Source organism: Lygodium microphyllum, chromosome 13, assembly GCF_053477565.2.
Source record: "Lygodium microphyllum isolate KBCC chromosome 13, Lygodium_microphyllum_v1.1.10, whole genome shotgun sequence".
NCBI lineage: Eukaryota > Viridiplantae > Streptophyta > Polypodiopsida > Schizaeales > Lygodiaceae > Lygodium > Lygodium microphyllum.
Genome location: NC_141147.1, coordinates 13,702,799 through 13,728,381, shown reverse-complemented (window position 1 = coordinate 13,728,381; position 25,583 = coordinate 13,702,799). Strand labels below are relative to the sequence as shown.

The 25,583-nt window shown below is 39.9% G+C and overlaps 1 protein-coding gene across 9 annotated transcripts; it reads right to left on the bottom strand.

Moving 5' to 3' along the window:
- Window positions 1-24,569, bottom strand: LOC148026356 (serine/threonine-protein kinase ATG1c-like). Of its 9 annotated transcripts, none has more exons than XM_087690780.1 (9): window positions 23,969-24,568; window positions 23,765-23,882; window positions 23,325-23,383; window positions 21,690-21,754; window positions 21,428-21,521; window positions 21,227-21,307; window positions 20,865-20,976; window positions 907-975; window positions 1-790 (listed from the first exon to the last, which is right to left on the bottom strand). In XM_087690780.1, the coding sequence occupies exons 1-8, from the start codon at window positions 24,191-24,193 to the stop codon at window positions 968-970; spliced, it is 762 nt and encodes a 253-aa protein (XP_087546906.1). In that variant the 5' UTR covers window positions 24,194-24,568; the 3' UTR covers window positions 1-790; window positions 907-967. The 9 variants fall into 9 exon arrangements, with proteins under 9 accessions (XP_087546906.1, XP_087546907.1, XP_087546905.1 ...); XM_087690781.1 differs by having other exon boundaries at window positions 1-787; XM_087690779.1 differs by having other exon boundaries at window positions 8-790; window positions 907-1,012; window positions 21,227-21,271; window positions 21,428-21,518; window positions 23,969-24,569.
- Between the last annotated feature and the right edge of the window lie 1,014 nt (window positions 24,570-25,583).

The window sequence follows — 25,583 nt, the reverse complement described above, 5'->3', positions numbered from 1 at the left end:
AGATAAGATGTACATCATTCCCTCAAAGCCTACTTTTGCCAAATTGAGCTTGCAGCTTCATTTACCCACATCTATGCACTTGAAAGAAATAGTAGTCAACAGCACACACTGAAAAAGAGGCACTGCTTATGATTACAGAGCATCTTGATAAAGCATTCCCTGAAAACATATTTGGATAAATGAGGATTCACTTTTCAGGGTGCTTTATCTAGTACATACAAGATTTGCTTCGAATACACCTGCATGCATAAAAAGTACAGAAAAGCTTCTTGAGTCTTGACAATCTCCCAAGATGGAGTTTGTGGCTATCAACTCAGATGCTTCATTAAAAAGGATAGTTCTGTAGACTGCAGCTGATGGGATCTGGTTTTAGGACTAGGAACTAACTGTTTCCAAAGAGGAAAATCTAATATTGTACACATGCTTTGACTACAGAGAAAGGTAAACCTCTGCACAGATACTCATAAATACAGACGAAATTCATAAGTTTACGGCTCACTCTTACAACTGCCTTGTTTCTCCGGCTTCTACTCGAAAGGATTATGCAAAAGTTTTTTGAGACTCCTAATCCAGGAGGAAGATGCATTGAATCACCACACATGCTTGAATTCCATATTTTATCTGTCGATTCTAACAGCCATTGCAGGATCCTCTCAGACATCAAGCCATTGTACCTGCTTTGTATGTATCTTGTGTGCACTCAGCATGCACATAATGGTCCCATTCTCCCCTTGAAGCTTCTCATTCGAGGCTTCTAAATAAAGTTTAAACCAATCACTGTACCTGTCTTCTAAAGAAAAAAAAAAAGTCTTGATGTTGGGCATTTTTAGCTTGCATCAAACCAGCTAATGTTTAGCATTTTACAAACATGTATATGAAGCCATCTGTAATTTGTAGAGAACATACACTTTGGAAATCGCAGATTTACTGATATGCAACCTACTGCAGCAGCCTCACTCCATTGGTCTCAAGAACCTGTGGTTGAAGAAGTCCTCAAAAAACAATCGCTTAGCTGCAAAACACCTTGACGCTCAAGCATGCTCTCTCTCTCTCTCTCTCTCTCCAGGAAAATGGGCAATTTATCAAGGTAGCAAATTGGCAATTTATCGAGGTGGCAAAGTCATCACAGAACTAAATTACTTTTGGGTCATGATATAATAAGTAACTTCGATTTATTTAGTGGTTGGTTTTCTTTCTGATGCTAATGGCACATTGCCATGGGTTTCTTTTTGCACTGATGGCTCCCCCCCAGTGGATTGTAACTAAAAATTTTGATTTGTGTCTTTGTCCTATATGCCTTTGAGTCTAAAAGGGTGTTAATACAACTTTCTTTCTTTCTCTCTCCATTTCTCAATGGCAGTCAATACCAGTCATTCTCATTCTCCAACCTCGACACCAGCATTTACAACATCAGTGGCAGTCTCTTTCTTTGTGTTTCCAGCAGCATTCATCAAGTTCTCCAGCTTTTCACTCTATCCCCTCCCCCCACCTGGCAGGCAGGTGCCTTACATAAAGGTCTATTTGCATGTGTAAGCTTAAGAGCTTTTACTATGAGAATGTAAGGGGCCTGCCAGCAGCAGTAATCAAGTTCTCCAGCTTTTCACTCTATATGCATCTCCCTCTCCCCCCGCCCCCCGCCCTTCTCGAGGTGGGCCCCTTACATAAAGGTCTATTTGCATGTATAAGCTTTCTCATCCTTTCCCACTACAATACTATGAGAATGAGCAATAGAAACAAAGGAATCACAACGGCTGAACATTGAAAGGTGTTGAGAAACCAAGTCATTCAGTACCGTTTCCCTCTTCCATTTCTATTTTTGGTTTCTATTTAAAGCCCCAAAAGGCTTTCTAGGCGCCTTCCAAGAGAATTGAAGCGCCACCAAGACGGTTCCTCTTCTTTGAAGCAGTGTGAGCATATGTACTCCACAATTGCTCCAAACAGGAGGAGCTAATTGACTGACTCAAAATACGAATGCCTAGTTGCTGCAACTCAGGACCATCCGAACCATAGTCCTCCCACCACAAAGCTGCCCCAATCTTACAACAATCCTCCTGTGCATCCCCACAACCAAAAGAACCCTGAACGGTCCTATAACATGAAAGCTGGTCTTTGATCTTTCATCTAGTGCCATGACAGGCACTCGACGAGATAATATAAGTCTCCATGCATCCATAACCTAAGTGTCATTCTCCTAACCCTTGCCTTGGAACTCAAGATCCACAACAAATATAGTTGCATGCATGGGTGAGCTATAGGAGTTCCACCTCATTACAATGGCGTATCTCCTCGTAAGCCTCATCATTTGGTGTACTCCTGCAACTTTTCATTTAGCCTATCCATAGTCTCATATACCTTGCCAATGCAAGGTTGCATAGCATCCATAACACTCAATAAATACACAATAGGTGATAACATAACATCTATCCGCTTTACATCATCCCAAAAAGTGGAGTTATTTGCTTTCTCCAAGCATAAGATACCTGTAGGAGTATCTACCAATGTTGATCAGATGAACTCATTACTAAGAAATAACTGTCTTAAGACACCATTGCATTCTCATAATCTGCCTAGCATCAAGAAGTTAAAGGCAAATGTGGTATCAGAGTATTTTAAAAGTGTCTTCTTCAACCGCAAAGAAAACTCATAGCTCCTTGCTCTATAACAAGTGCAATCTATGACAGGTTACCAATATTCTTTAGTAGATTATTCAGGCAATGAGCCATACAATATAAAACTGTGATATGCGGATAATATCCCTTGATAATAGCACCTACTGCCGTATTTGCAAGCTCTCCATGTGCAACAAATCCCACACTATGCTCTGGGGCCAATAAGCTCAATACCTGTAACCCACTCTACTGCAAGTACATGCTGACTTTTATATCCCCAATGCATCATGTGAAGATATGAAATACATTTGCCCACAAGAATAAGCAACCATACCATGAATGGATCGCTTGCGTGTATCACTCCTACAATCAACAATCAAGAAAACTCCATTTTTAGCCCATAGGCTCTTTCTAGTCACTATTGCTTGCTTAACAAGGCACTTTTCCTTGTCGAGCAAAGTGGTACATAAGGTCTCTAATGATAAAGGTACATACGAAGGGCCATACTCACCAATCTTCTTGCATATCAATTTAAAATACTCTAGCCTAGTTGCACGAAATTGAATGTGGTCATGATAAAAAAACATGCCACTGATGTATCTAGCTCTTCCTTTTTCTTGGGATCCCAACTAGCATCAAGTGTGCTTTGTCTACATGCAACATGTGGCGTTGTTGATGCCATGGCCGATGCAATGCCTACAGTAGATATAGAGGTAGCATTTCCGGATGCTAACCCTGTCCTAGACACATCTGATGGGGATGGTGTCACAAAAGTTGTAGGGTTAACTGCAATACGTCGTGATCTAGATGCAAGATAAGCTTATTGACCTCCTACACAGTCACGAAGCTCCCCTTGCTTCTCCAAGGTCACATTAGGACAAAGTATATCTCTGAATTTGGCTCATGTAGGAGATGAGCTCGGACCTAATTATGCATAAAACGGAATAAGTGGCATTTGGTATTTCATATTCTAATATTTAAGTAACTTTGAAAAATTAAAATCAATAAAAATTCAAAATAGAAATGCTCGGTTCAATGAATTACCTTGTTTGCTTCACTAGATCACTTGTATGGGCAAAGCTTGCAAGCCCATGGTCGAGATCCTCCACCACTCAATGGGCAGTCAGCATTTACTTCTTCCCACCATGACCAATCGTCGGACCTTCTTCCTCGACCACCAACCCGATGAGCAGGGCGGGAAGATAAAGCCATTTCAGGCTGAAAATTTAAATAAAAAAGACTCGAGAGAAGTGAGAACTCAAGTCTCCAAAGAAGGGAGAAGGCTCAAGAGTCAACAATGAGGATCCAAGCCCCAAGGAGAAGTTGACAACTTGGCACTTAGAAGAAAAAAGGAAAAAGGAGATAAGGGAGAAGGAAGAAGAGAAGAGAAGAAGAATTGGAAACTTGGAACTAGGAGAAAAATGTAAAAAACAGCAGAAGAAGAAAGAGAAGGGAGAAGGGAGAAGGAAGAAGGAAGAAGAAAGAAGAAAAGAGAGGTTGGAGACTGGAGTAAGCCGGGTGTTGGCCGTTGGAGCAATGAGGGCCCAAGGCAAGCCGCAACAAAGAGGAGGTGGGCGAGACGTGCAGCAAAAAGGAGACGGGCAAAAGCGTGGAGTGGACAAGGCCCAAGCAGACAAGAGCGCGCAGGATTGACGAGCGGGCAAGAGTAGTAACGGCACGAAACCACGGGTAGGAGCAGCCGGAGGTAAATGGGATGTTACGTCGCGTTCCCTGTCCAAAATGGGACGGGAAACATTCCACAATTTTGGAACGCGTGCCATGATAGCTTCGTGCCAAGGACGGCAATTCGACGTGCCATTCCGGCCATTTCATATTTCTATGGAAATTTCTCAACCTCTAGTAATCTCAATGCTATAATCTTTAGAGCAAGACTGTAGAAAGGTTGGGAGATGAGAGAAAATGCTAAGGAGAGACAAATTTCAGACTTTCTTCGCGAAGAACAGAAGAAATTTTGTCATTTACTTCTGGTACATTGTCTCAACAGCTTGTAGATACAAAGAACTAAAGAAACCCTACCCTCTCTCAACAGCCTGTGGATGCTGTTACCTGCTCTTGATTGATCTTCTCTTGCCCTTGCCTTTCTCAGAAGATCCTCCATCAACTGTAAATCAGACCAACAATATCTCCTCCCTCTCTCTTGCAAGCTGAATATACTAAATTGTCTCTCTCCAACCTCTAAAGACGTTTTTCTATCTTACATGGGCATTTTTGACAAGTGGCAATCTTTCCAAATGATTTTTCCAACATTATCCATAGTTATTGAATATTAATTTTTAATATTTAAATATTAAAAATTAATCTAATAATTATTTTGGTGCCCTAAAAAATAATCTGTCTAGCCAATAATTAAATTGGTTAGGCAACTTCCATTCCCAAGTGTCTCTGCACCATCTTTGACCATCAGATTGGCGTTAAGCACCACTAAACACCACTTCTCTAGTATCACCAACTAACACTTATGGCCAAATGAATGACCTAGGCTACCAACTAGCACTAGATACCACCAAGTACATGTGAGGCATAACTTATAGCAATGTTTGCCTTTGACATCCCATAATTTCCTCAGGTCTCGAGCTTGCAAATTTACTCTAGCCCTAGTTACACCTCACATCTGAGAATTGATCACAAACTACAACAAATGTGACCCCAAACTAATCACAAACTCATTGCAAAAATTGACCAGCAATCAATGCAAAAACTAACGCAAAATTGATCTGAAAAAAAAACCGTAAATGATTCATAAAAAACTGAGCTAAAAATTATCAAAATTTTCATCTCAAAATTGAGGTTAAATTCATGTCAATTTGATTATAAGCTGATGTAAAAGTATAGTTGTAATGACCGTGTGAAACTCATACTTAACGGCATACATCTCACACTGACTAGTACACTAAGTAGTGACCCCATGGCAAACATACTGTCAACACAGTACCTAGGATGTATGTTGAATACATCCAAGATCCACTATATACGAGAGTTGTCCATAACTAGAGGAGTGAAACTGCGGTTGTCCAAAATCCATTGGATTCGCACTTCCATGATGCCCTTGCATTTGCAATGCTTGCCCCCTAGGTACCAACTATTTCATTGCATTAGCATCTTTGGGGGTTTCAAATGAAGGGTTTGGCATTTTCGATGCATCGTGTCATCCTGAAGTGTAAAAGACATCTTCTTCTTATTGCCTTCGATGTCCTTCTTTGGAGCATTCAAAAATCATGTAAATTAAGGATCCTTTGTCAATTTAGCAAAGAGATTTGCTGATGTCCTCATCCGATTTTTGAACTAGTCATCAAATTCCTCTTTACTTTGCTGGTCATCAGCCTTCTTATGCCTTAAATGCCATGTATCTTGCCCAACAACAATATTTTCAACTTGTTGTCCATGGTCTAAGCCTTGTCCAAGGTCAAGCATTGCATTTTCTTCATTTCCATGTGAATATTCATACTGAGAGGCATCATCATTGTTCCAAGTTCATCTCACTGTATGAAGACATATTACTATAATTTCTCAGCCGAGAGTAGAAGTCAACACTAGCACAAAGATTTGACTTGCAATTGGGTGCCTCGAGCCCACCAAATCAAGGGATTGAGTGGTGTCCTGACAACAAAACCATGGACCAACCTTCCTTCCGTGGATGGATGATAATTTATTACAAAATTGAGAAATGGAAATTAACTTACAATCTTGGACAATGGACACCCTGTTTACCCCAAAATTGGCGCTCCTTTTGGTATTTCTTTAATTTAATTGAAAAAGAAGTTGATATACAATGGGATTCTCCCAATTCCTTTTGCTATTCCAACTCCCCTTGCTGTTCAAAATGACCAGCAAGTCTTCAATCTCATTTGCCCCTTGATTCGGGCAATTAATTGGCCTTCGTCCACTTTGATGGAGATGAAAAATGCCCCAAATTCATTGATTTGCAAATCCCTCCACTTGAATTTGACTAAAAACAACTTCGGCCCTGTTGAACCCAAGTCTTGGAGCTTCCAATTTCTAGCATGCTTCCCAAGGCTACTACTAAACCCTAATTTCTAGTGCAAATTAGAGTTTACAGCAGAGAGATTTGAAATTTCTCAACATCTGGTAATCTCAATGATGTAATCTTCAGAGCAAGGTTGTCGAAAGGCCGCGAGATGAGAGAGAATGCTAAGGAGAGAGAAAATTCAGACTTTCTTTACAACGAACAGAAGAAATCCGTCATTTGCTACTGCTACATTGTCTCAACAGCTTGTAGATGCAAAGAATTGAAGAAAATCAATCATTTACTACTACTGCCCTTTCTCAACAACTTGTGGATGTTGTCACCAGCCATTGATTGGATTGGCTGAAAGTTTTCAGCCCTCTGTGTCTCTGTAAGCTGATCATAATCAGCCCGAAACTCTGTTTGCTGAATTTCTTTAGCACTCAATACTTTTTGCTGAGTCACCTCAGCCTCTGATTCTATTTGTGACACAAAATCTGCAATTTCATGAAACATGTCCAGGGATTGCACTAATACATTACTGTGACAATTCTGCATATCAGTTTTCAGCATATTTTTCATCTCTGCCATCGTATCTGCACAAATCATACTATCATACATCCCATCTATACGCTCATCATCCTCTAAAATACCTGCATTTTTCAAATTTTTCTCCTTCCTGCATATGTAAACCTGGCAGTTCTAGGCAACTTAGAAGTCTTCTGATAACTCATCGAACTGTTAGGTGCTTCTTCTCCCCCTGGCTTCCTCAAAAGGTCCTCCGACAGCTGCAAATCAAACCAGCAACATCTCCCTCTCTCTTGCAAGCTGAATATACTAAAATGCCTCTCTTTGGCCTCTAAAGACGTTTTTCTGTCTTGCACTAGCATTTTTTTGAAAAATGATATTAGGGCTGAATGCCTTGTTGTGCTTGATTCTTTAAGGATTTAATTAAGGATATATTGCACAGGTGGATCACCTCCATGATCGCACCATGGATTAATCCAAAGAAGACGTTGCTCCATTCATGGGCCGAAGGTCGAGTGGTGAAAAGGCCAACCACGGGAATGATGTTTCGCTCCTAGACAGTTTGCGGGTCAGGTGGAGCTCTAGACACCCCTTGCTAGGTCTAGAATAGAGTTGAAAATCTCCGTGGCCCCCAACATCTGTGCATGTTGGGAGATCCTATTCTAGATAAACAATAGAAATTGTGGTGCCATGTGATTTGGACCAATTACTTCTGCAGGGCAGAAGGGATACTTCTGTTGGATAGAAGGGTTACATAATTTTTCCTGTATGGGCGGGAGACAAAGACTAATGTGAAGATAAGTTAAGAAATTTGCTTGAACTTGTTTGTCAATGGATTGTTTACTTTGTATTCGTGTCTGTGTTGTAAATTACGTAAACGAACCCTGTTCCCTAAAAGGCTTAATTAAGGAAGCTGATTTAAAATGTCCACACATAAATGTCATAGGATCTAATTAGATAACTAAAGAACGCCCATTGAGGGAAGCGGGGGAACGGAACCCCCTAACGGGTTTGTTCTACAGCAAGGTGATCCTAGAGAACTAGAAAGCTTCTCACAAGGTTTACTGACGATCAACCCTTAGAAATTGTTAGAATAGAATTCTGATTCATACCGTTTTAGGGGACCGGAATGGAACTATGCCCTATAAGTAGAGAGGTTGAGCAGCACATCCCTCTCGTTTCCCATTCTCTTTAAACAAAGTGCGGCATGGATCTACTTCGGCTTGGATATCTCTACGTAAAGTAAGATGTCCAAAATCCGACGCCAAAATGCTGTTAGGAGACCTTGGCCACTAAAAGCCCAGATTTCAAGTCTTCGGCCGTGAACGTTCCGTTGCGAGGCGGATTCGGGAAACCCTAGGCAACAAACCCAAAACATTTCGTGGAAGTGTCTGGCAGCGATACTTAGATTCGTTTCTCGATGGACCGCTAAAAGCGTGCCTTGACAACCGATGGGCAGGCATGTTACAAAGTTCCACCTCGTTACAACTAAATGGTGTATCTACTCATATGCCTCATCATTTGGTGCCAACTTTTATAACTTTTCATTCAGCCTATCCATAGCCTCATGTACCTTGCCAATACAAGGCTGCATAGCATCCATAACTCAATAAGTGCACAATAGATAATACCATTGCATCTATCTACTTTACATCATCCTAAAAAGCAAAGTTATTTACTTTTTCCAAGCATAAGATATCTATAGGAGTATCTATAAATGTTGATGAGGTGAACTCATCACTAAGAAATAACTGTCTCTAGACACCACTATATTCTCTTAATCTACCTAGAATCAAGAAGTTAAAGGCAAATCTGGTATCATAGTACTTTAAAAGTGCCTTCTTCAATTGCAAAGAAAACTGATAGCAAAGAAATTGGCGATTCAAAACAAAGCTAACCATTTGAGCTCCTTGCTCCATGACAGGTGCGATTCATGACAGGTTACCAATATCCTTTAGTGGGTTATTCAAGCAATGAGCCATATAATATGAAACTGTGATATGCAGATAATATCCCTTGATAATAGCACCTGTTGCCCTATTTGCAAGCTCTCCATTTGCAGCAAATCCCACAGCATGCTCTAGGTCAATAAGCTCAATACCTATAGTCCACTCTATTGCAAGTACATCTCTCGACTTTCCAATCCCTGATGCATCATATGAACATATGTAATACATTTTCCCACGAGAATAAGCAACCATACTATGAATGAATTGCTTGCGTGTATCACTCCGACCATCAGCCATCAATGAAACTCCATTTTTAGCCCACAAGCTCTTCCTACTCACTATTACTTGCTCAATAAGATCCTTTTCCTTATCAAGCAAAGTGATGCATAAGATCTCTAATGATGGAGATACATACGAAGGGTCATACTCACCAATCTTCTTACACATCAATTTAAAATACTTTAATCTAGTTGCACGAAACTAAACGAGTTCATGATAGAAAAAATATGCCACTAATGTATCTACCGCTTCCCTCTTCTTGGGATCCCAACTAGCATCGAGTGTGCTCTATCTACGTGCCACTGATGTATCTAGCTCTTCCTTCTTCTTAGAATCCCAACTAGCATCAAGTGTACTCTGTCTACGTGCAACATGTAGTACTATCGATGCCATGGCCAATGCAATACCTGCAGTAGGTATTGAGGTAGCACTTCTTGATATTGATCCTGCTCTAGACACATCTCATGGGAATGGTGTCTGTCACTAGGTAGTGATACTTTTTGCAATTGCTTTTTTTATTTACTTATATAAATATTTTAATTTTCTTTTCTTTAGCTGTTGTTACTTTTTACCCCCAGAGTTTTCTTGGATTAAGCCAAGATCTTTGCACGATCAAAAGAGGCAACCATTGGGATAAATTAGACTAATGGTTCGTCTAAGCCATAGGATCGGTTCCATATTGAATGGGCACTGAAGAATAGAATACCAGTGGTTTGGGACTGTGTGCTTAGCCACTGGAGATGATGCAAGACAATGAGCTTGGCCAAGACAAAAGATGCATATGTAAGAATACTCATGGAATAAAAGTCACCGTAACTAAGCCACATTACACTTTTTGATGTGGTTACAATCATAAAAGTTGCTCAGAACAACTTGAGGAATGCAAGGGTCACCATCCCTAAAATTTAGGGAGTTACTATTTTTGGACCCCAAAATCTGTTCGTGTCATTGTCTTCATTTTTGCCCGAGGATTAATTCTCTCATCTGTGCCAAGGTCAAATTTTGCACCGAACATGAAGAATTTTAGACCGGAATGTTTAAACGGAAAAATTGTTACATGTATACCATGTGCTACAAATTCCCAAAAGAGAGAGAGAGAGCATTCTTTGAAAAACGTAATAGGCATAAGGGGGAATTTGAGAGTAAAGTTTTGAGGAGTTGAGGGCAGATTGCTGCAAGTACATCAGCTATGGAGAGTACTTCTTTGTCTCTGACTCATGTATGGAGGTAGAGCTTACTCTCTCTGGTTAACTCTCTCTCTATTCTCAGAGAAAATGGTTTGATGATGAGCTAATTCCGTTAAAGGTATAGTTCTGTGTTCGCTTTGCACTTCCGCTGAGGCAAGAGCCTCACTGTCCAGATTCAGGAACAACTGTTGGCTTCTCCAATGCAGGAACTCAAGAAAGTGATGACCATGCCAGACACGAATAGGGTTTTTCAGCTCTGATTTAGTGATGTTTATGGGAATATCTTACTACTGGAATGATGCCAGAGTAAAAGGGATGTTGTTCTGGATATGCTGAACAATAAAAACAATGAATATAGAGTTCTACGGACTGCAATTTTGCACATGAATCATTGAGTAATTGTCACAAAAAATGCTTTCCTAAAAGGGGATGTTGTTCTGGATATGTTGGACAGTAAGAACAATGAATACAGAGTTCTGCAGACTGCAATTCCGCACATGAATCATTGAATTATGGACACAGAAAATGCTTTCCTAAAAGGGATGTTGTTCTGGTCCTGCTGTACTATCCATATACAGCTGGGATTTACTCAGATAAGATGAAAACCAACTGTTCACAGGTTATGTATTTTGGAACATTTCATTTTTGTAATTCTCCATCTTTTAATTTATAAAGAAATACCAAGAGGGGCGCCAATCTTCGGGGCCAATATGGTATTGAGTGAGGGAGTGAGGTCTCTGTTTGTGTGTGTGTGTGTGTGTGTATGTGTGTGTGTGTGTAAAAAGACCGGGTATTAATTGAAGGAACTACCGCTTTATGTGAATCATAGACCGGTTTCATGGTTCCATTGCCAGGATTTGAATTTTTTCCTATAAGAATTTAAGCTTGGACAGTTGTGGGTGAAAAGACCATACACATAGGTTTTACAGAGATTACAGGACTAGAGAGATGGCAGACATGGACAAAGGCAAAGGAAAACTCTCTCATAAAGAAGAGTGTTCTTTTTCTGCTCATAGACACTAAAGAGAGAGTATTGGTGCACATGTGTCAGCACCTTCTAGAACCGACAATGAACCACAGGATGAGGAGTAAGAACAGGAGGATTTGTTTATGGCACAACTCCTCAGTATGGTTGGCTCTTTCCAACAGCTTGTAAAGAATCCTTGGATGCAAAAAATTTTGAAGCCACATAATGACGATTCTCAGGCTGAGTCATCACATCATACCATGGAGCGCTCAAAAAGGTAAACCTCTAATGTGCGTGAACATGTGGAAAAGACACCAAACATGGAGACAGGTTAGTGCAACAATAAGCACAAGCACAAGATCAGGGAGTGAATGGTCGAGGCAATTATGCACAAGTAGCACAACAGACTCTTTCTCCTCACTTTGCTACTTATCCTGATTACTTTGGTGGTAGGTCAGTTTTTCAAGCAATGGCTGGATTACCCACGGTTTATCAAGGATACTTGCCTAGAGGGCCACCAGGAATGATGCCTATTGAGGCAGTGAACCCACTTTATGCTAATATTGGTCTACAGCCTGGTTATCAAACTTTGCAGAGTCCTTATTTGATGCCTTGAGTACAAAATGCAGCAGCTGGTTTTTTCAGCCTAGTAGACATATGGCAGCTAAGACAGGTGAAATGAATGCTGATAATGCGCCTAAGGGACTCCCCTTTTTTCCACCCACCTGTCTATGACAACCTAACACCAAAAAGTGCAAAGCCTAAAGACTATAAAGAGGGTGGTTAGGCATTAAAGTTTGAAACCTTCAATGCTATGCAAGATAAGCTGAAAGCTTTGACATTTATACAGCAGTTTGATGCAGTTTACACTGGAGGGAATTTTACTGAAACTTTTAAGGTGCGGAAGGCTGCAACTTTTTTGAAAGGTAATGCTTTGCAGTGGTGGAACATATTATTGATACAAGGATATGCACCTGCCACTTGGGTCCATTTCAAACAGTTGTTCACAGCCTTATGGTTAACTAACACGTTTGAAGTAGATGTCATGACTGCATGGCATAAATTGGACACGGCAAATTGTGCGGATTTAGAAGAGTACAATAAGAAATTTTGGGAAGCACTTTTACCCGTGAGTTCTTACAGGACAGTGCCCCTGTCAAAACAAATTGAAAAGTACTGTTCCGGTTTGCCCGAAGCCATCAGGGATTATTGTACCAAGACTAGGGTTACAAATATGGTATAGTTAATTGAAAATACTGGTGTGGCAAATGCATTGTTGAAAGGAAAAGCTGACAGCTTTAAAGGCACTGAAAAGAAGGATTCTCAGTTTAAGCAGAATCCTGGCAAGAAGAAGAAGCAATTTCCAGAAAGGACCACCTTTACAAAGAAGTCTTTTTGGAAGAAAAGATTTCAGCAACAACCTCAGACTTCTTTTAAATAGGGCAAAGGATCGAAGAGGCCACTTTTTGGCAAATCATTTGAAGAAAGGCAGGCTTCAATGATGGCTGGGAAATGCTTTATATGTGAACAAAAAGGCCATATTGCTTCTAAGTGCCCAAAGCAATCTTCTAAAGATGTGAAGGATAAAGGTGCGCCAAGTAAAAAGAAGTCCAGCATTAGCTTAGTGTCTGATAAGGTGGGAGATCAATCAACTGATGATGCTATAGAATTGTGCAGAGATTGGGGAAAGATCAAAGATTCCACAGTGCTTATTTTCTTTAATCCTGGAGCTTGTGCAAACTTTATCACACTGGCATTGGCAACTAAGCTGGGAATACGTTCCGAGGAAATGGAACCAGTTGGACAAGCTGATTTGGCATGCCCAGGACATACTAAACCTGTCACTCCCACTCTTGATAAACTCCATATGCACATTCAAAGCTATGTGGACACAGAGGAGTTCCATATTATGCCTTTAGAGGGCTGTGATATTCCGTTGGGTATTCCATGGTGCCACAGGAAGCATGCTATCTTGGATACTTACAATAGAACAATTACTCTTGTGCATACGGGCAAGACTCATGTGTTACATGTGAAGCTTAAAGGAGAGTCTGTCCCAATTGTTTCTGCTTCTACAATTACTTCTGTAATGAAAAATCATATTTCTGCATACTTGGTTTTTGCAAAGCAAGTTAATGAAGTTGACAATAATGTGTCTGTACTAGATGAAAGTAGAAGGGCTTTATTGGATAAATTCAGTGACTTTCTCGGATTCGTTACCAAGAGAGTTACCCCCTAAGAGGCCTGAAGATCATACCATAGATCTTATTCTAGGGACTAGTCCGCCCAATAGGCCACCGTACAAGGTCAATGCAACACAGCAGAAAGAGATTATGACACAAGTTAATGAGCTTTTAGAGAAGGGACTAATTCAGCCCAGTAGTTCTCTGTTTTGTTCACCTATGTTGCTAGTTCAAAAAAAGGATGGCTCTTGGCAAATGTGTATTGACTACAAAGCCTTGAACAAGAACACGATTAAGAATAGGTTTCCAATTCCAAGGATAGATGACATTCTTGATCGATTACAAGGAGCAAGAATGTTTAGCATGATAGATTTGAAAAGTGGATACCATCATATCAGAAATAGGCCAAAGGATATCCATAAGACTACTTTTAGAACGACATTTGGTCTCTATGAATTTTTAGTCATGCCGTTTGGATTGACCAATGCTCCTGCTACGTTTAACAAGATGATGGATAGAATTTTTCACCCTTATCAAAGTTTCGTTGGCACATTCTTTGATGATATAATTATCTTTTCAAAGAATGAAGAGGAGCATAGAAAACACTTAGTTACAGTCTTTAATGAGCTTAAGCATAAAAGATTGCTCATTAACGGCAAGAAGAGTGAATTCTTTTTGGAAGAGATTCACTTCCCTGGGCACATAGTTTCTAAAGATGGTGTGAAGATGGATCCTGCAAAGATAGAAGCAATTGTCTCTTGGCCAAACTTGAAAATCGATCATGATGTCTACAGTTTCCTTGCCTATGCTCTTACTGCAAAAGACTTGTAAGACACTTTGCAGAGATTGTTTCTCCTTTACATGCACTTGAAAAGAAGGATATCAAATGGAAATGGAATGACAAAGAGAAATCGGCATTTAGATGTTTAAAGGGGAAATGACTACAGATCCAGTACTTATTTTGCCAGATCTATCTAAGCTATTCATAGTGCAATGTGATGCATGTGGAAACAGCATTGGTGATGTATTAATGCAGAATGGCCGAGTTGTGGCATACGAGAGTACAGTACTTTCTATCGTTGAAAGCACTTGCCAAATTTAGAAAGAGTTATTGACTGTGATCCATGCACTTTCTAGTTGGAAGCACTATTTACTTGGTGCTGATTTTGTAGTGCAAACGGATTATCAAACACTTAGATACTTTCTCACACAGGCTAAATTGTCAGAGAAACACATACACTGGGCAAATTTCCTATCTATGTTTCATTTTCAGATAGTGCATGTGGAAGGTAAGAAGAATGTAGTTGCCGATGCTTTATCTCACAAACAACGAGTGTCAGCTATTTCAATTTCTTATCACCCTGAATTGGATGATATGAAAGAGCAGTATGCTGATGATAAAGATTTCTCTGAAATCTATGAACAATTGATCAATGGCCAACATCATGATCATTATGTGTTCAAAGAAGGCTTTATCATAATGCATGGAAGACTATGCGTTACAAAACAACTAAGGCCAAAAGTTTTATTAGAAAGTCATGCTCCACCATATGTAGGACATCGTGGTATAGATGCTACAGTCAAAGTGATAGAGACTTTCTTCTATTGGCCAGCCTTGAGATCTAATGTTGATGCATATGTCAGATATTGCCTTGTATGCCAAAAGGTCAAATTTGATAGATAGAAGACACTAGGGTTATTGCAACCACTACCTATTCCAAAAAGGCCATAGGAAAGTATTGCCATGGATTTCATTTTTTATCTTCCAAGAACTTCTTCAGTGAATGATGGAATCTCAACTATCATTTGTAGATTCAGCAAACAGACACATTTCATTCCTGTAAGGAAAAAGGTTAAGTCAGAACACATGATAAAGATATTTATGCAAAATATCTTCAAGTACCATGGAATGCCACGGTCAATTGTCAATGATAGAGACCCAAGAATGACTAGCTTGTTTTGGAAAGCATTGTTTGAAAACATGGGCACTACGATGAAATTTTCATCTTCTTTCCATCCACAAACTGATGGACAATCTAAAGAAGCGAATTTGACTATTTTAGATCTATTGAAGTGTTATGTTTCAAATCATAAGACTTCTTGGGAACACTACTTGTCATTGGTTGAGTATGCATACAATAATACAGTGCAATTATCTACTAGCAAAGCACATTTTGAGATTGTGGAAGGTGGAAAGAAATTTCCTCCCATTTTGCAGACAAAAGATAACATTTTTGAAGTAGATCGTTATGTAAAAGATTGGGAAAAAGCATATAAAAAGGTTAAGTATGCCTTAGAAAAATCACAAGCTAAACAGAAAAGAACTGCTAATAGTCATCGTCGAGAACTCTTGTTCAAAAAAGACGACTAGGTCTTATTGTGTTTTGAAAAGGCACGTTTGAGAAAACAGAAGGGCAAGGAACGTTTGTTTTCAAAGCTGAGTATGCGTTACTATGGCCCTTTTCAGTCTGAGAGAAGATCAATGACATGACATATACGCTGAAATTGCTAGAGAATTGGAAATTTCATAATGCATTCCATGTGAGCCTATTGAGGCGTTTTATTGGTGAAGTGCCAAAAGATATGGTTCAAGAGGAACTGCCTGAAGTAGAGAAATTAGATGAGATTCTAGTTCCTGAGCAGATCCTGGCACATAAGGATAGGAAAGTGAAAGGTAGAGTTATAAGAAGATTTTTAGTAAAGTTCAAGAACTATTCACCAATGGATGCCAAATGGATGGAAAAGGCTGAATTGGCATTCCCCTTAGTTATTGCAACTTTACCAAGAAGCTTTCTTACTAAAATCTACAGTGACTTAGAATGCTTTTTAAAGCAATGTACATTCTCTATTGTACAATTGAATATTGCATCTCATTGAATAATGCACAATGTATGGTTTACACTTAGTATTAACATGTGTATCATTGAATGAAATCTCAGTGATTTGAAGTTGTATTTGTTACACTTAACTTAAATGATTATACATGTTGTGACACTAATAGTTCGGGGATACGTGCTATCGCCCTCTGTTGCATCCGGAAACATGTATATTAGAAAGGCTCCTAGTAATCATAGTTGAATACACGATGTGATCCTCCACCTATGTGAGACTTGAACTTGCAATGACACAAATGGTAGTGGGAAAATTCCTACCATCGCCCCATATCATCTGTTAGCAAGTGACACATGCGATGGAACTAATAACATGAAGAATCTTATTATTGTCCTATGTCATCCGTTACCATGTTTGGCATGCAATCAAGGTCATTTACTTCTATCAAGAGGGAGGTATGTCACCAGGTGGTGATACTTTTTACAATTATTTCCCTTATTTAATTATATAAATATTTTATTTTTCTTTTTCTAGTTGTTGTTGCTTTTTACCCCCACAGTTCTCTTGAATTAAGCCAAGATCTTTGCATGGCCAGAAGAGGCAGCCATTGGGACAAATTGAACTAATGGTTTATCTGAGCCTTAGGACCGGTTCCATATTGAATTGGCACTGAAGAATAGAATGCCAATGGTTTGGGGCTGTGTGCTTAGCCACTAGAGATAGTGCAGGACAATGAGCTTGGCCAAGACAAAAGATGCACATAAAAGAATGCTCATGGAATAAAGGTCACCATAACTAAGCCACATTACACTTTTTGATGTGGTTGCAATGATAAAAGTTGCTCAGAACAACTTGAGGAATGCTAGGGTCACCATCCTTAAAATTTAGGAAGTTACTATTTTTGGACCCAAGAATCTGTTCGCGTCATTATCTTCATTTTTGCATGAGGTACAATTCTGTGTTCTCTTTGCACTTCCGCTGAGGCAAGAGTCTCACTGTCCAAGTTCAGGAACAACTGTTGGCTTCTCCAATGCAGGAACTCAAGAAAGTAATGACCATGCCAGACACGAATAGGGTTTTTCAGCTCTGATTTAGTGATGTTTGTGGAAATGTCTTGCTACTGAAATGATGCCAGAGTAAAAGGAATGTTGTTCTGGATATGCTGGACATTAAAAATAATAAATATAGAGTTCTACGGACTGCAATTCTGCACATGAATCATTGAGTAGGTCACAAAAAATGCTTTCCTAAAAGGGATGTTGTTCTGGATATCCTGGACAGTAAGAACAGTGAATACAAAGTTCTGCAAACTACAATTCTGCACATGAATCATTGAGTTATGGACACAAAAAATGCTTTCCTAAAGGGAATGTTGTTCTGGTCATGCTGTACTGTCCTTATGTGGCTGGGATTTACTCAGATAAGATGAAAACCAACTGTTCACAGGTTATGTATTTTGAAACATTTTGTTTTTGTAACTTTCCATCTTTTAATGTATAAAGAAATACCGAGAGGGACGCCAATCTTCGGGGCTAATATGGTGTTGAGCGAGGGAGTAAGGTCTCTGTTTGTGTATGTGTGTGTGAAAAGACCGAGTATTAATTGAAGGAACTACCACTTTATGTGAGTCATAGACCGGTTTCAAACTCACAAAAGTTACAGGATTAACTGCAACACATCGTAGTCTAGAAGCAAGATAAGGTTGTTGACCCGCTATACGATCAAGAAGCTCCCTTTGCTTCTCTAATGTCACATTAGGACAAACTGTATCTCTAAATTTGGCTCATGAAGGAGATAAGCTCGGATCTAATTATGCATAAGACGAAACAAGTGGCAATTAATATTCCATATTCTAATATTTAAGTAACTTTGAAAAATTAAAATCAATAAAAATTTAAAATAGAAATGCTCAATTCAACAGATTACCTTGTTTGCTCCACTGATTCGCTTGTATGGGCAAAGCTTGAAAGCCCATGGTCGAGATCCTCCACTCAATAGATGGTCAGCATTTACTTCTTCCCTCCATGACTAATTATTGGACGAATGGCTGAAGAAAAGCCTAAAAGACTAGCTACTACGAAAAGACTCGAGAGAAGGGAGAAGCCTTAAGAGTAAGGATATTAAAAACTTAAAAGACAGAAGAAAAAATGAGAGAAGGGAGGAGAAAGAATAGAAGATAAGAATAATGGAAAAGAGAGAGAAGAGGAAAGTAGAGGAAGATAGAAGAGCAAAGTGGAAAGTTGAAGAAGAAGAAGAAAGAGAGAAGACGAGGCGATGGTGTCGGCAGCTATAGGCGGGAGCAGATTGGGCGAGGCTAGAGTAGACCAAACACGGACAGCAGACCGAACGGCATGCTTGAGCTTCAAGCAAAACAAGGAGACGGAAGTGAAACACGAAGACAAAGTAAAATGAGACGTAGGAGCAGAAGCCAACCGGATAAGTGGCATGCCTCATGGTGTTCCTTGTCTGAAACGGGACAAGGAACGTTTGGCAGGATGGGAACACAGTTCGTAACGAATTCGCAACGAGGAGAGCATTTCAACGTGCCGAGGGCCGTCCCAACCATTTCATGTTTCTGTGCTTTACAAGAGTTTATTGAAACAAACCAAGCACCGAGTGCTTGAACCCTATACAAAAGGGTTGATTTGTTCCAATTCTGAAAATTGGGATTTTGAAACTCTAATTTCTACAAACTCCAAGCAATAAGCTAATTTCCTTCTTTAGTGCTTAGAGTAAATCAAACTAAGTAAAAAGTGTTTCTTAGATGACAAATAGATAGAATAGTACAAAGCATGCGGTCGAAATTTTAGCATGAGAGCTTATTCCAAATGAAGAGAAAGACTTCAATATATAGATATGGGGCTTCAATGCTCAAAAGTGGAAAATAAAGACTAAAATTGATAAGTATTTACTAAAAATAACAAGTATAGAGACACTTATCTCTTCAAAATGACATATGTACTCTTCTAAATGCCACATGTCACTTTTCTAGAGAAAAAAGCTTCCAAACATTCTACTCTAAAAATCTCTCAAATAGTTAAGAATTTGAGATAGTTGTTAAAGAGAAAATTGTTCCATGAGAAATTCTAGAGCCTTTAACGTAAACAAAATTTTCATTTGAGTAACTTTCAAAAATAGTAGCCTTCTAAATTTTAAAAGTCGTTAAATTTTGCTTCTAAAGAGTTACATTATATAGGTTCATCGGTCCATGGATTGTTTTTTCGATCTAGGCATCTGATCTTACTTTCTAAAACCACTCATTATATGGGCTTCCAATCAATGTGACTATCTGAGTGTAAAAGCCTTAGTTATCTAAGCTTTTTGGTCAATCTAACTACCCGACTAAACTTTTAATTTCTCTTGGGTATCTCATCAATTATGATCCAAGTATAATTATAGGACGTTTTGGCCATTGGCCACCCTTAAATAGAAAGATAAACAGTTAATCATATTTTGAAACACTTAAATAATACAAATCGCCTTTCAAAGTACACAAGCGTCAAATTAATTTGGAATCATTGAGCCAATATGTCTTGGTAACAATTAATATACAAAATGTTTGTTTACATACCCGTTGCTACTTTCAATATCAATTGTACTACTACCAATTACCAATGTAGAGCTATGATGCAGATTGCAAGTTGATCTTATAACTGCTAGGTTTATTCAATTAATTTTTAGACATGGTCCCATAACGTCAGTATGGAGTGTTGAGAGAATAGCCTTTCCTATCCTCTTTTGAAGCTGCCACTATTGCTATATTAGTCAATGAGTTCGCAGCTTCACAGTTTTGGGTGTTGACTTTTCATCCTAAGATCATTACACTATTGAGATTTCATCCTGTTATTTTGAGAAAGTGTATGAGACTTTAATGGAGGTGGAGTACCTTGCCCTATGGGATCTCTTTTAAATGTGTTTTAAACTTCTACTCTAAAGTTAGACCTTTTGCAACATCTGAGATCTGAGGCAGGACATTAGCATCATTTTACTTGGTTATCCCTTACTAGTAAGCCCTAACACTCAGTCACAGCAAGGGACATTAGAAGCCTATCCATTTTCAGGATTTTGGTCACTTTCATGGGCTGTCACTCCGCACTCTCATAACTCATATATTTGTATGCCTATAGATACATAGCCCTAGCCCTATTGTTCTTGGGCCACATCGACTCTTGTCCCTCTTAGGCAAGTTCCCTCTCTCATCAAAAACCAACATCCTGGAATACATTTTCAATGTAAACTTCAAAGAGCTTTACCCCTTTTTTTTTTGTTGAGGCGCCCCGGGGGGCGGGGGGGGGGGGGGGGGATGTGTGTGTCCAACTACCTAAAAAAGAAACCTAAAAATCACCTGGATCCAAGCAAAGTAATCTTTCACATAAGTCTACACAATCTTGACCGAGCTCTGCTAAAATGGGTTTTGGAAACTCTAAAACGTGCTGATTTCTCATGGCTCGCAAAATCTACAAAACAGAAAACAAAACAGTAATGTGGAAGTTAATAGCACACAATAATCTTACAAACCACCTCTTCCATTACATCTACAGAATGAATGGCACAGAGAAGAATGTGGTAGGCAAAGTATGTGCAGAAAAGAGACAATGACACTCTAATCTAATGTATGTGCACAAAGAGGAGTTGTCATATCTAATGCATGTCCTGAGGCAACAAGGGATCTTGAAAATCAACCAGACCCAAACTTTCTATGAGAACCTGAACATTGTTGTTCCCTTGAAATGGAGGTTTCCCTGTGAGAAGCTGAAAAAATATAGCACCCACACTCCATAAGTCTGCCTGAACATCAAAAGCAACAATAAATATCACTTGAAATGGATCTCATAGATATTTACTTCTAAATAAATGCTTCAAGCAAAAGACATAGTCATATTGTAAGAGTATATATCAGTTTGACACCTTGGTATCATATTTTTGAAACTGTAAGACTTCAGGAGCCATGTATAAAGGAGATCCACAAACGGTTTCAGCGTATCCTCCTGCTTCTATCCTCCTATGCAAAAGGACATTTCCTTGTAACGTTTCCCAAGTTAAGGCACAAGTCTGACAGCTGGACTGTAAGTTATCTTCTCCCCCCCCCCCCCCCCCCCAACCCAAGAACCAGATACTTAAGTAAAACTGCCTTCAAAAAACTGTTCATTTACACAAGTTAAAGAGTCACCTTGCCAGTCCAAAGTCAGATATCTTTAAGATTGCATCTTTGTTGGTAGCAGACAATAATAAATTCTGCAGTAATTCAGCACATAAATTATTCTAAAAGACTGATCAAGCAGAAAATACTGACAAGAAAGAACAGCAGCCAGTATTAACTAATTACATTAACTTCTCACATAAGGACAGAGAATCAAAAACCCAAGTAACAAAGAAAGAGAAAAGAGTCTGTACTTTAAAGCATACACGGGACTCAAAAGTCACAAGGGTCAAATCCTCTTCTCAATGCAAATTTTGTTTGATAGGTGACAGTAGTATGAAAAAGTCATAGGATTCTACATGGCAATTGTGGTTCTTAGGATCTCTGCCCTACCCTGCACTCCCCTCCCTTATCTACTCCATAAGGGGAAGACCCATATTTACTTGAGTGTGCCAGATCATTGAAAGCTGTTTCCGTGCTTGACACCCTGGGCATCCCACATCAGCCATATCTATATACTCCTTTTAACTGCCAACATTAGTAGGATTGGCATTCCTCCATCTTTGATGCAAACCAGCCTTAACCCCCGTTGATGTAAGCAGGAGACTTTGTGTATCATCTCATAGGTGATCACTTCACTAGCCTTCCAACAACTAGGTACCATATGTATCATCATCGCCCCTCCCTCCTCCCCAGCACATCACCTCCCCGCCCAAAGATTATTTTCCTGTAAAAATCCCCCTTTGATGGAGGTGGATTGTTAGTGCAGACAACCAATAAGTTTTGTACTGTTAAGACAAGCCAGGCTGGAATCATATATCTATTTCTGGCCTCATAGGCCCATCATGCCTTCCACAGACAAGCTGCCTCCATCAATGGCATAGCATAGACCTGCTCACATTGCACCCACATCCTATCACCCTTCATCATGCCCTGCCTGCACCTCAAAACACCCAAACTATTAATTTGGAAAATGCAGAGGATCCAAATCTACTTATACGGAGCAGTATTTATGTTGATGCAGTTGTCCAGTTGAATAGGAATTAGACAGTACCGTCTCAGTCCTCCAAGGCTCGTGTGCAAAGTAAGCATACACATTCCAGTATTGTTTTTATTTGAGATATGTGCCATAAGTTTGTATTTGTTGAATGTCAGTTGGATAGCCATAGTAGCACAGTAGAGATGGCTAGAAGGTATGCTGGACTGCAGCATTTCTGTGATAATAGCAAAAGTGGCTCCTTCAGTCGAGAACAGCCTTGGGTTCAACGCTCAAGAGGGTTAGTGGTCTTTTCCTGCTCGATTCCACACTAAAACTGTATTCAACACACACACTCTCTCTCTCTCTGTCTTTTTTGGCACTTATTAGTATCTACTATCCAGCATCATCCTGCATCTAGCAAGGCTTGAATTCTAAACTGCACCAAAAAGTGTAAGTGCTGCCTTTCTCTCTCCACAAAACATGCCATTGACTTAAGTGTCGATCTTTCTTACCACTATTTGCTAAAGAGAAAAGCTCCAAATTGATTAAATATGTAAACCACATGAACCCTGAAAGTAACAACTAGCGTGAAGTATGAAGCATTGAAAAGGTAACAAGGTGCTTGTAACATGATTCAAAACTTCTCATCCTGTTACAACACTGCAATGGCTTAAAAGATTACACACCTCTGGCTTGAGATCCCTGTGTATAAGATTCCTGGCATGTAGCACCTGCAGTCCAGATCCTGCAAAAGACACACGTAAGAGTGATAATCACTTCAAAGCTCAGTTGTAGAAGAAGAAACACTGGTCCTCCTCCCATTATCCCTTTCCCCAACACATATCCACAACATCAGAAACACTTAAATAAACCTTCCCAAGAAATCGAGCTCTCTCCTTATTAGATCTCCAAAACCTATTAGAGTGCAGCGTTTTCTACTTTCAGTAAAGGACCTAATGACGTGTTAAACTACACATAATTTAACCTAAGTTGAGCTCAAGTATCATGGTGGCTTGTGCTTAGTAAGGCTTCTATATGAGAAGAGTGTCTCAAACATCAGTGTCACTTTACAGAAATTGATAACATTGAGATCTGCAGATAAAGAGGACCGGGGTTGGGGTATCACCTAGCTGCTGCATGAACCTCCGCACCATCCCCTCTCTGACTCTACCATGTCTCTGGATGAACGATGCCAGGTCACCACCAGCGCAATATTCGAGCACGAGGTAGAAACTGCCATCTGCCTGTTGAAATGCCAGGAAAAATGGGACTAAATAACATGATGGGATGTACCTTGAGGCCGGGTATGATTTTCAAATGACCTGCATACCTCGAACGCATCGAGGAGCCGCACAATGTTGGGATGATTGGTGGCCTTGAGTATGCTCACCTCAACATTGATTCTCTCGTGGGCTTTGCCAGTGATGTTGCAGGCAGGGATCTGTTTAATGGCAACTACGTGCCCATCCGATTTTTCGACGGCCTTCCACACCACCGCAAACGAACCCGAGCCTATCTGTTCCAGTAGGAGGTAACCCTTCAGCTCCTTCACCATGTCCGCATGCTATTCCCCCTCTTGAGGTAAGAGCATTGGGATGCCCTGGGCGCTCGATGTAGAAGGCTGCAACCAGCTTGAAAGTAGCAGAGGCAGGGGCTTGAATTCAAGGTTCAACCTGAGGTAAACCTGTTGCTGACATGTGAGGTAGCCTGGGATGCTCTAGTCGCTCGACATTGAAGGCTGCAACCAGCTTCCAAGGAGAAGAGACGGGGCTTGAATTCGGCCTGTCGACTGTGCTTTTGTCTAGATAGCCTGAGAGAGAGTCTAGACGATCATTTCACGTCATAGGATTGACAGTGGAGTCCATGGCCTTGGCATTCAGAATCAAGCATTACTTGCAGGGCAATTTAGCCTGTTAGAAAAATGAGGAAAACTATCAAGATTGCGTTTGAAAGGTGAAATAAATAAAAATTTTGCCCTTCCTAAATAAATTCTTAAAGAAAGGTTTAAAATACAGTAGCCTTGCTTATGAAAGGTAGGATTTTTAAATAAAAATTAATTAGTATAATTTAGAATAATATTATCCGTGTCCGCTCTTTAGAGAAGGACCATATTTTCTAGTTACAAGTTCAAGATTTGAATTAAAAAGTCAAGAATGAGTTGTTGAATCTCTAGAAACACGAGTAGAAGCTTTCTAAATTTACAAAGAAGGAAAGTATATCTCATCCTCTCATGGAGTGCTCTCTCTCTCTCTCTCTCTCTCTCTCTCTCTCTCTCTCTCTACTAGGACCTGGAAAGTTTCCCAGACATTTTGTATGTAACGTTTTGTTCTCATAGGCCACCTTGCCTTTCGTAGACGTTAATAACACACACACACACACACACACACACACACTCTCTCTCTCTCTCTCTCTCTCTCTCTCTCTCTCTCTCTCTCTCTCTCTCTCTCTCTCTCTCTCTCTCTCTCTCTCTCTCTCTCTCCCTTATTAATGCATGGATTCACTCGTCTACCATGACCAACATAAACACACAAACTCTCTCTCTTCTAAAGGAGAGAGTAACTCTCTCTCCTTTTATGGACCTAGCAACAAAGACAAAGCCACACACTAGCGCACACTCATGGATTTCTGCACAGCATCGATTACTCCCTCCACTATTAAGCCTTCATCTGTCCAACCAATGACCCCACCATGGGGGACCACCCTAGAAACAGCCACAAAGAGATGCAGAGCCTGTCACCCCCACCCAATTAGTCCATGTCCTTGCAGGAGGCATCATATGTAGACACAAAGGATACTACACCATCCCTAGGGGACCTTACCTTGCCGCTTCACCCTTTGTATGCTAGATGGATCCATGAGAGATACCCTAGTATGAGTGTGCCTCATGAGTAGTTCCACGTTGTATCTGGCTTAGACATTATTTTGTACCCATCAACTATGTATTG

Coding starts and splice junctions, on each gene's coding strand:
- LOC148026356 (XM_087690776.1), bottom strand. CDS start 24,193: ATGGTGAAGGAGCTGAAGGGTTACCTCCTACTGGAACAGATAGGCTCG. Junction 23,883..23,968: donor GGCTCCTCGATGCGTTCGAG/GTATGCAGGTCA, acceptor GCATTTCAACAG/GCAGATGGCAGTTTCTACCT. Junction 20,977..21,226: donor AAGGGAACAACAATGTTCAG/GTTCTCATAGAA, acceptor TCTGTTTTGTAG/ATTTTGCGAGCCATGAGAAA.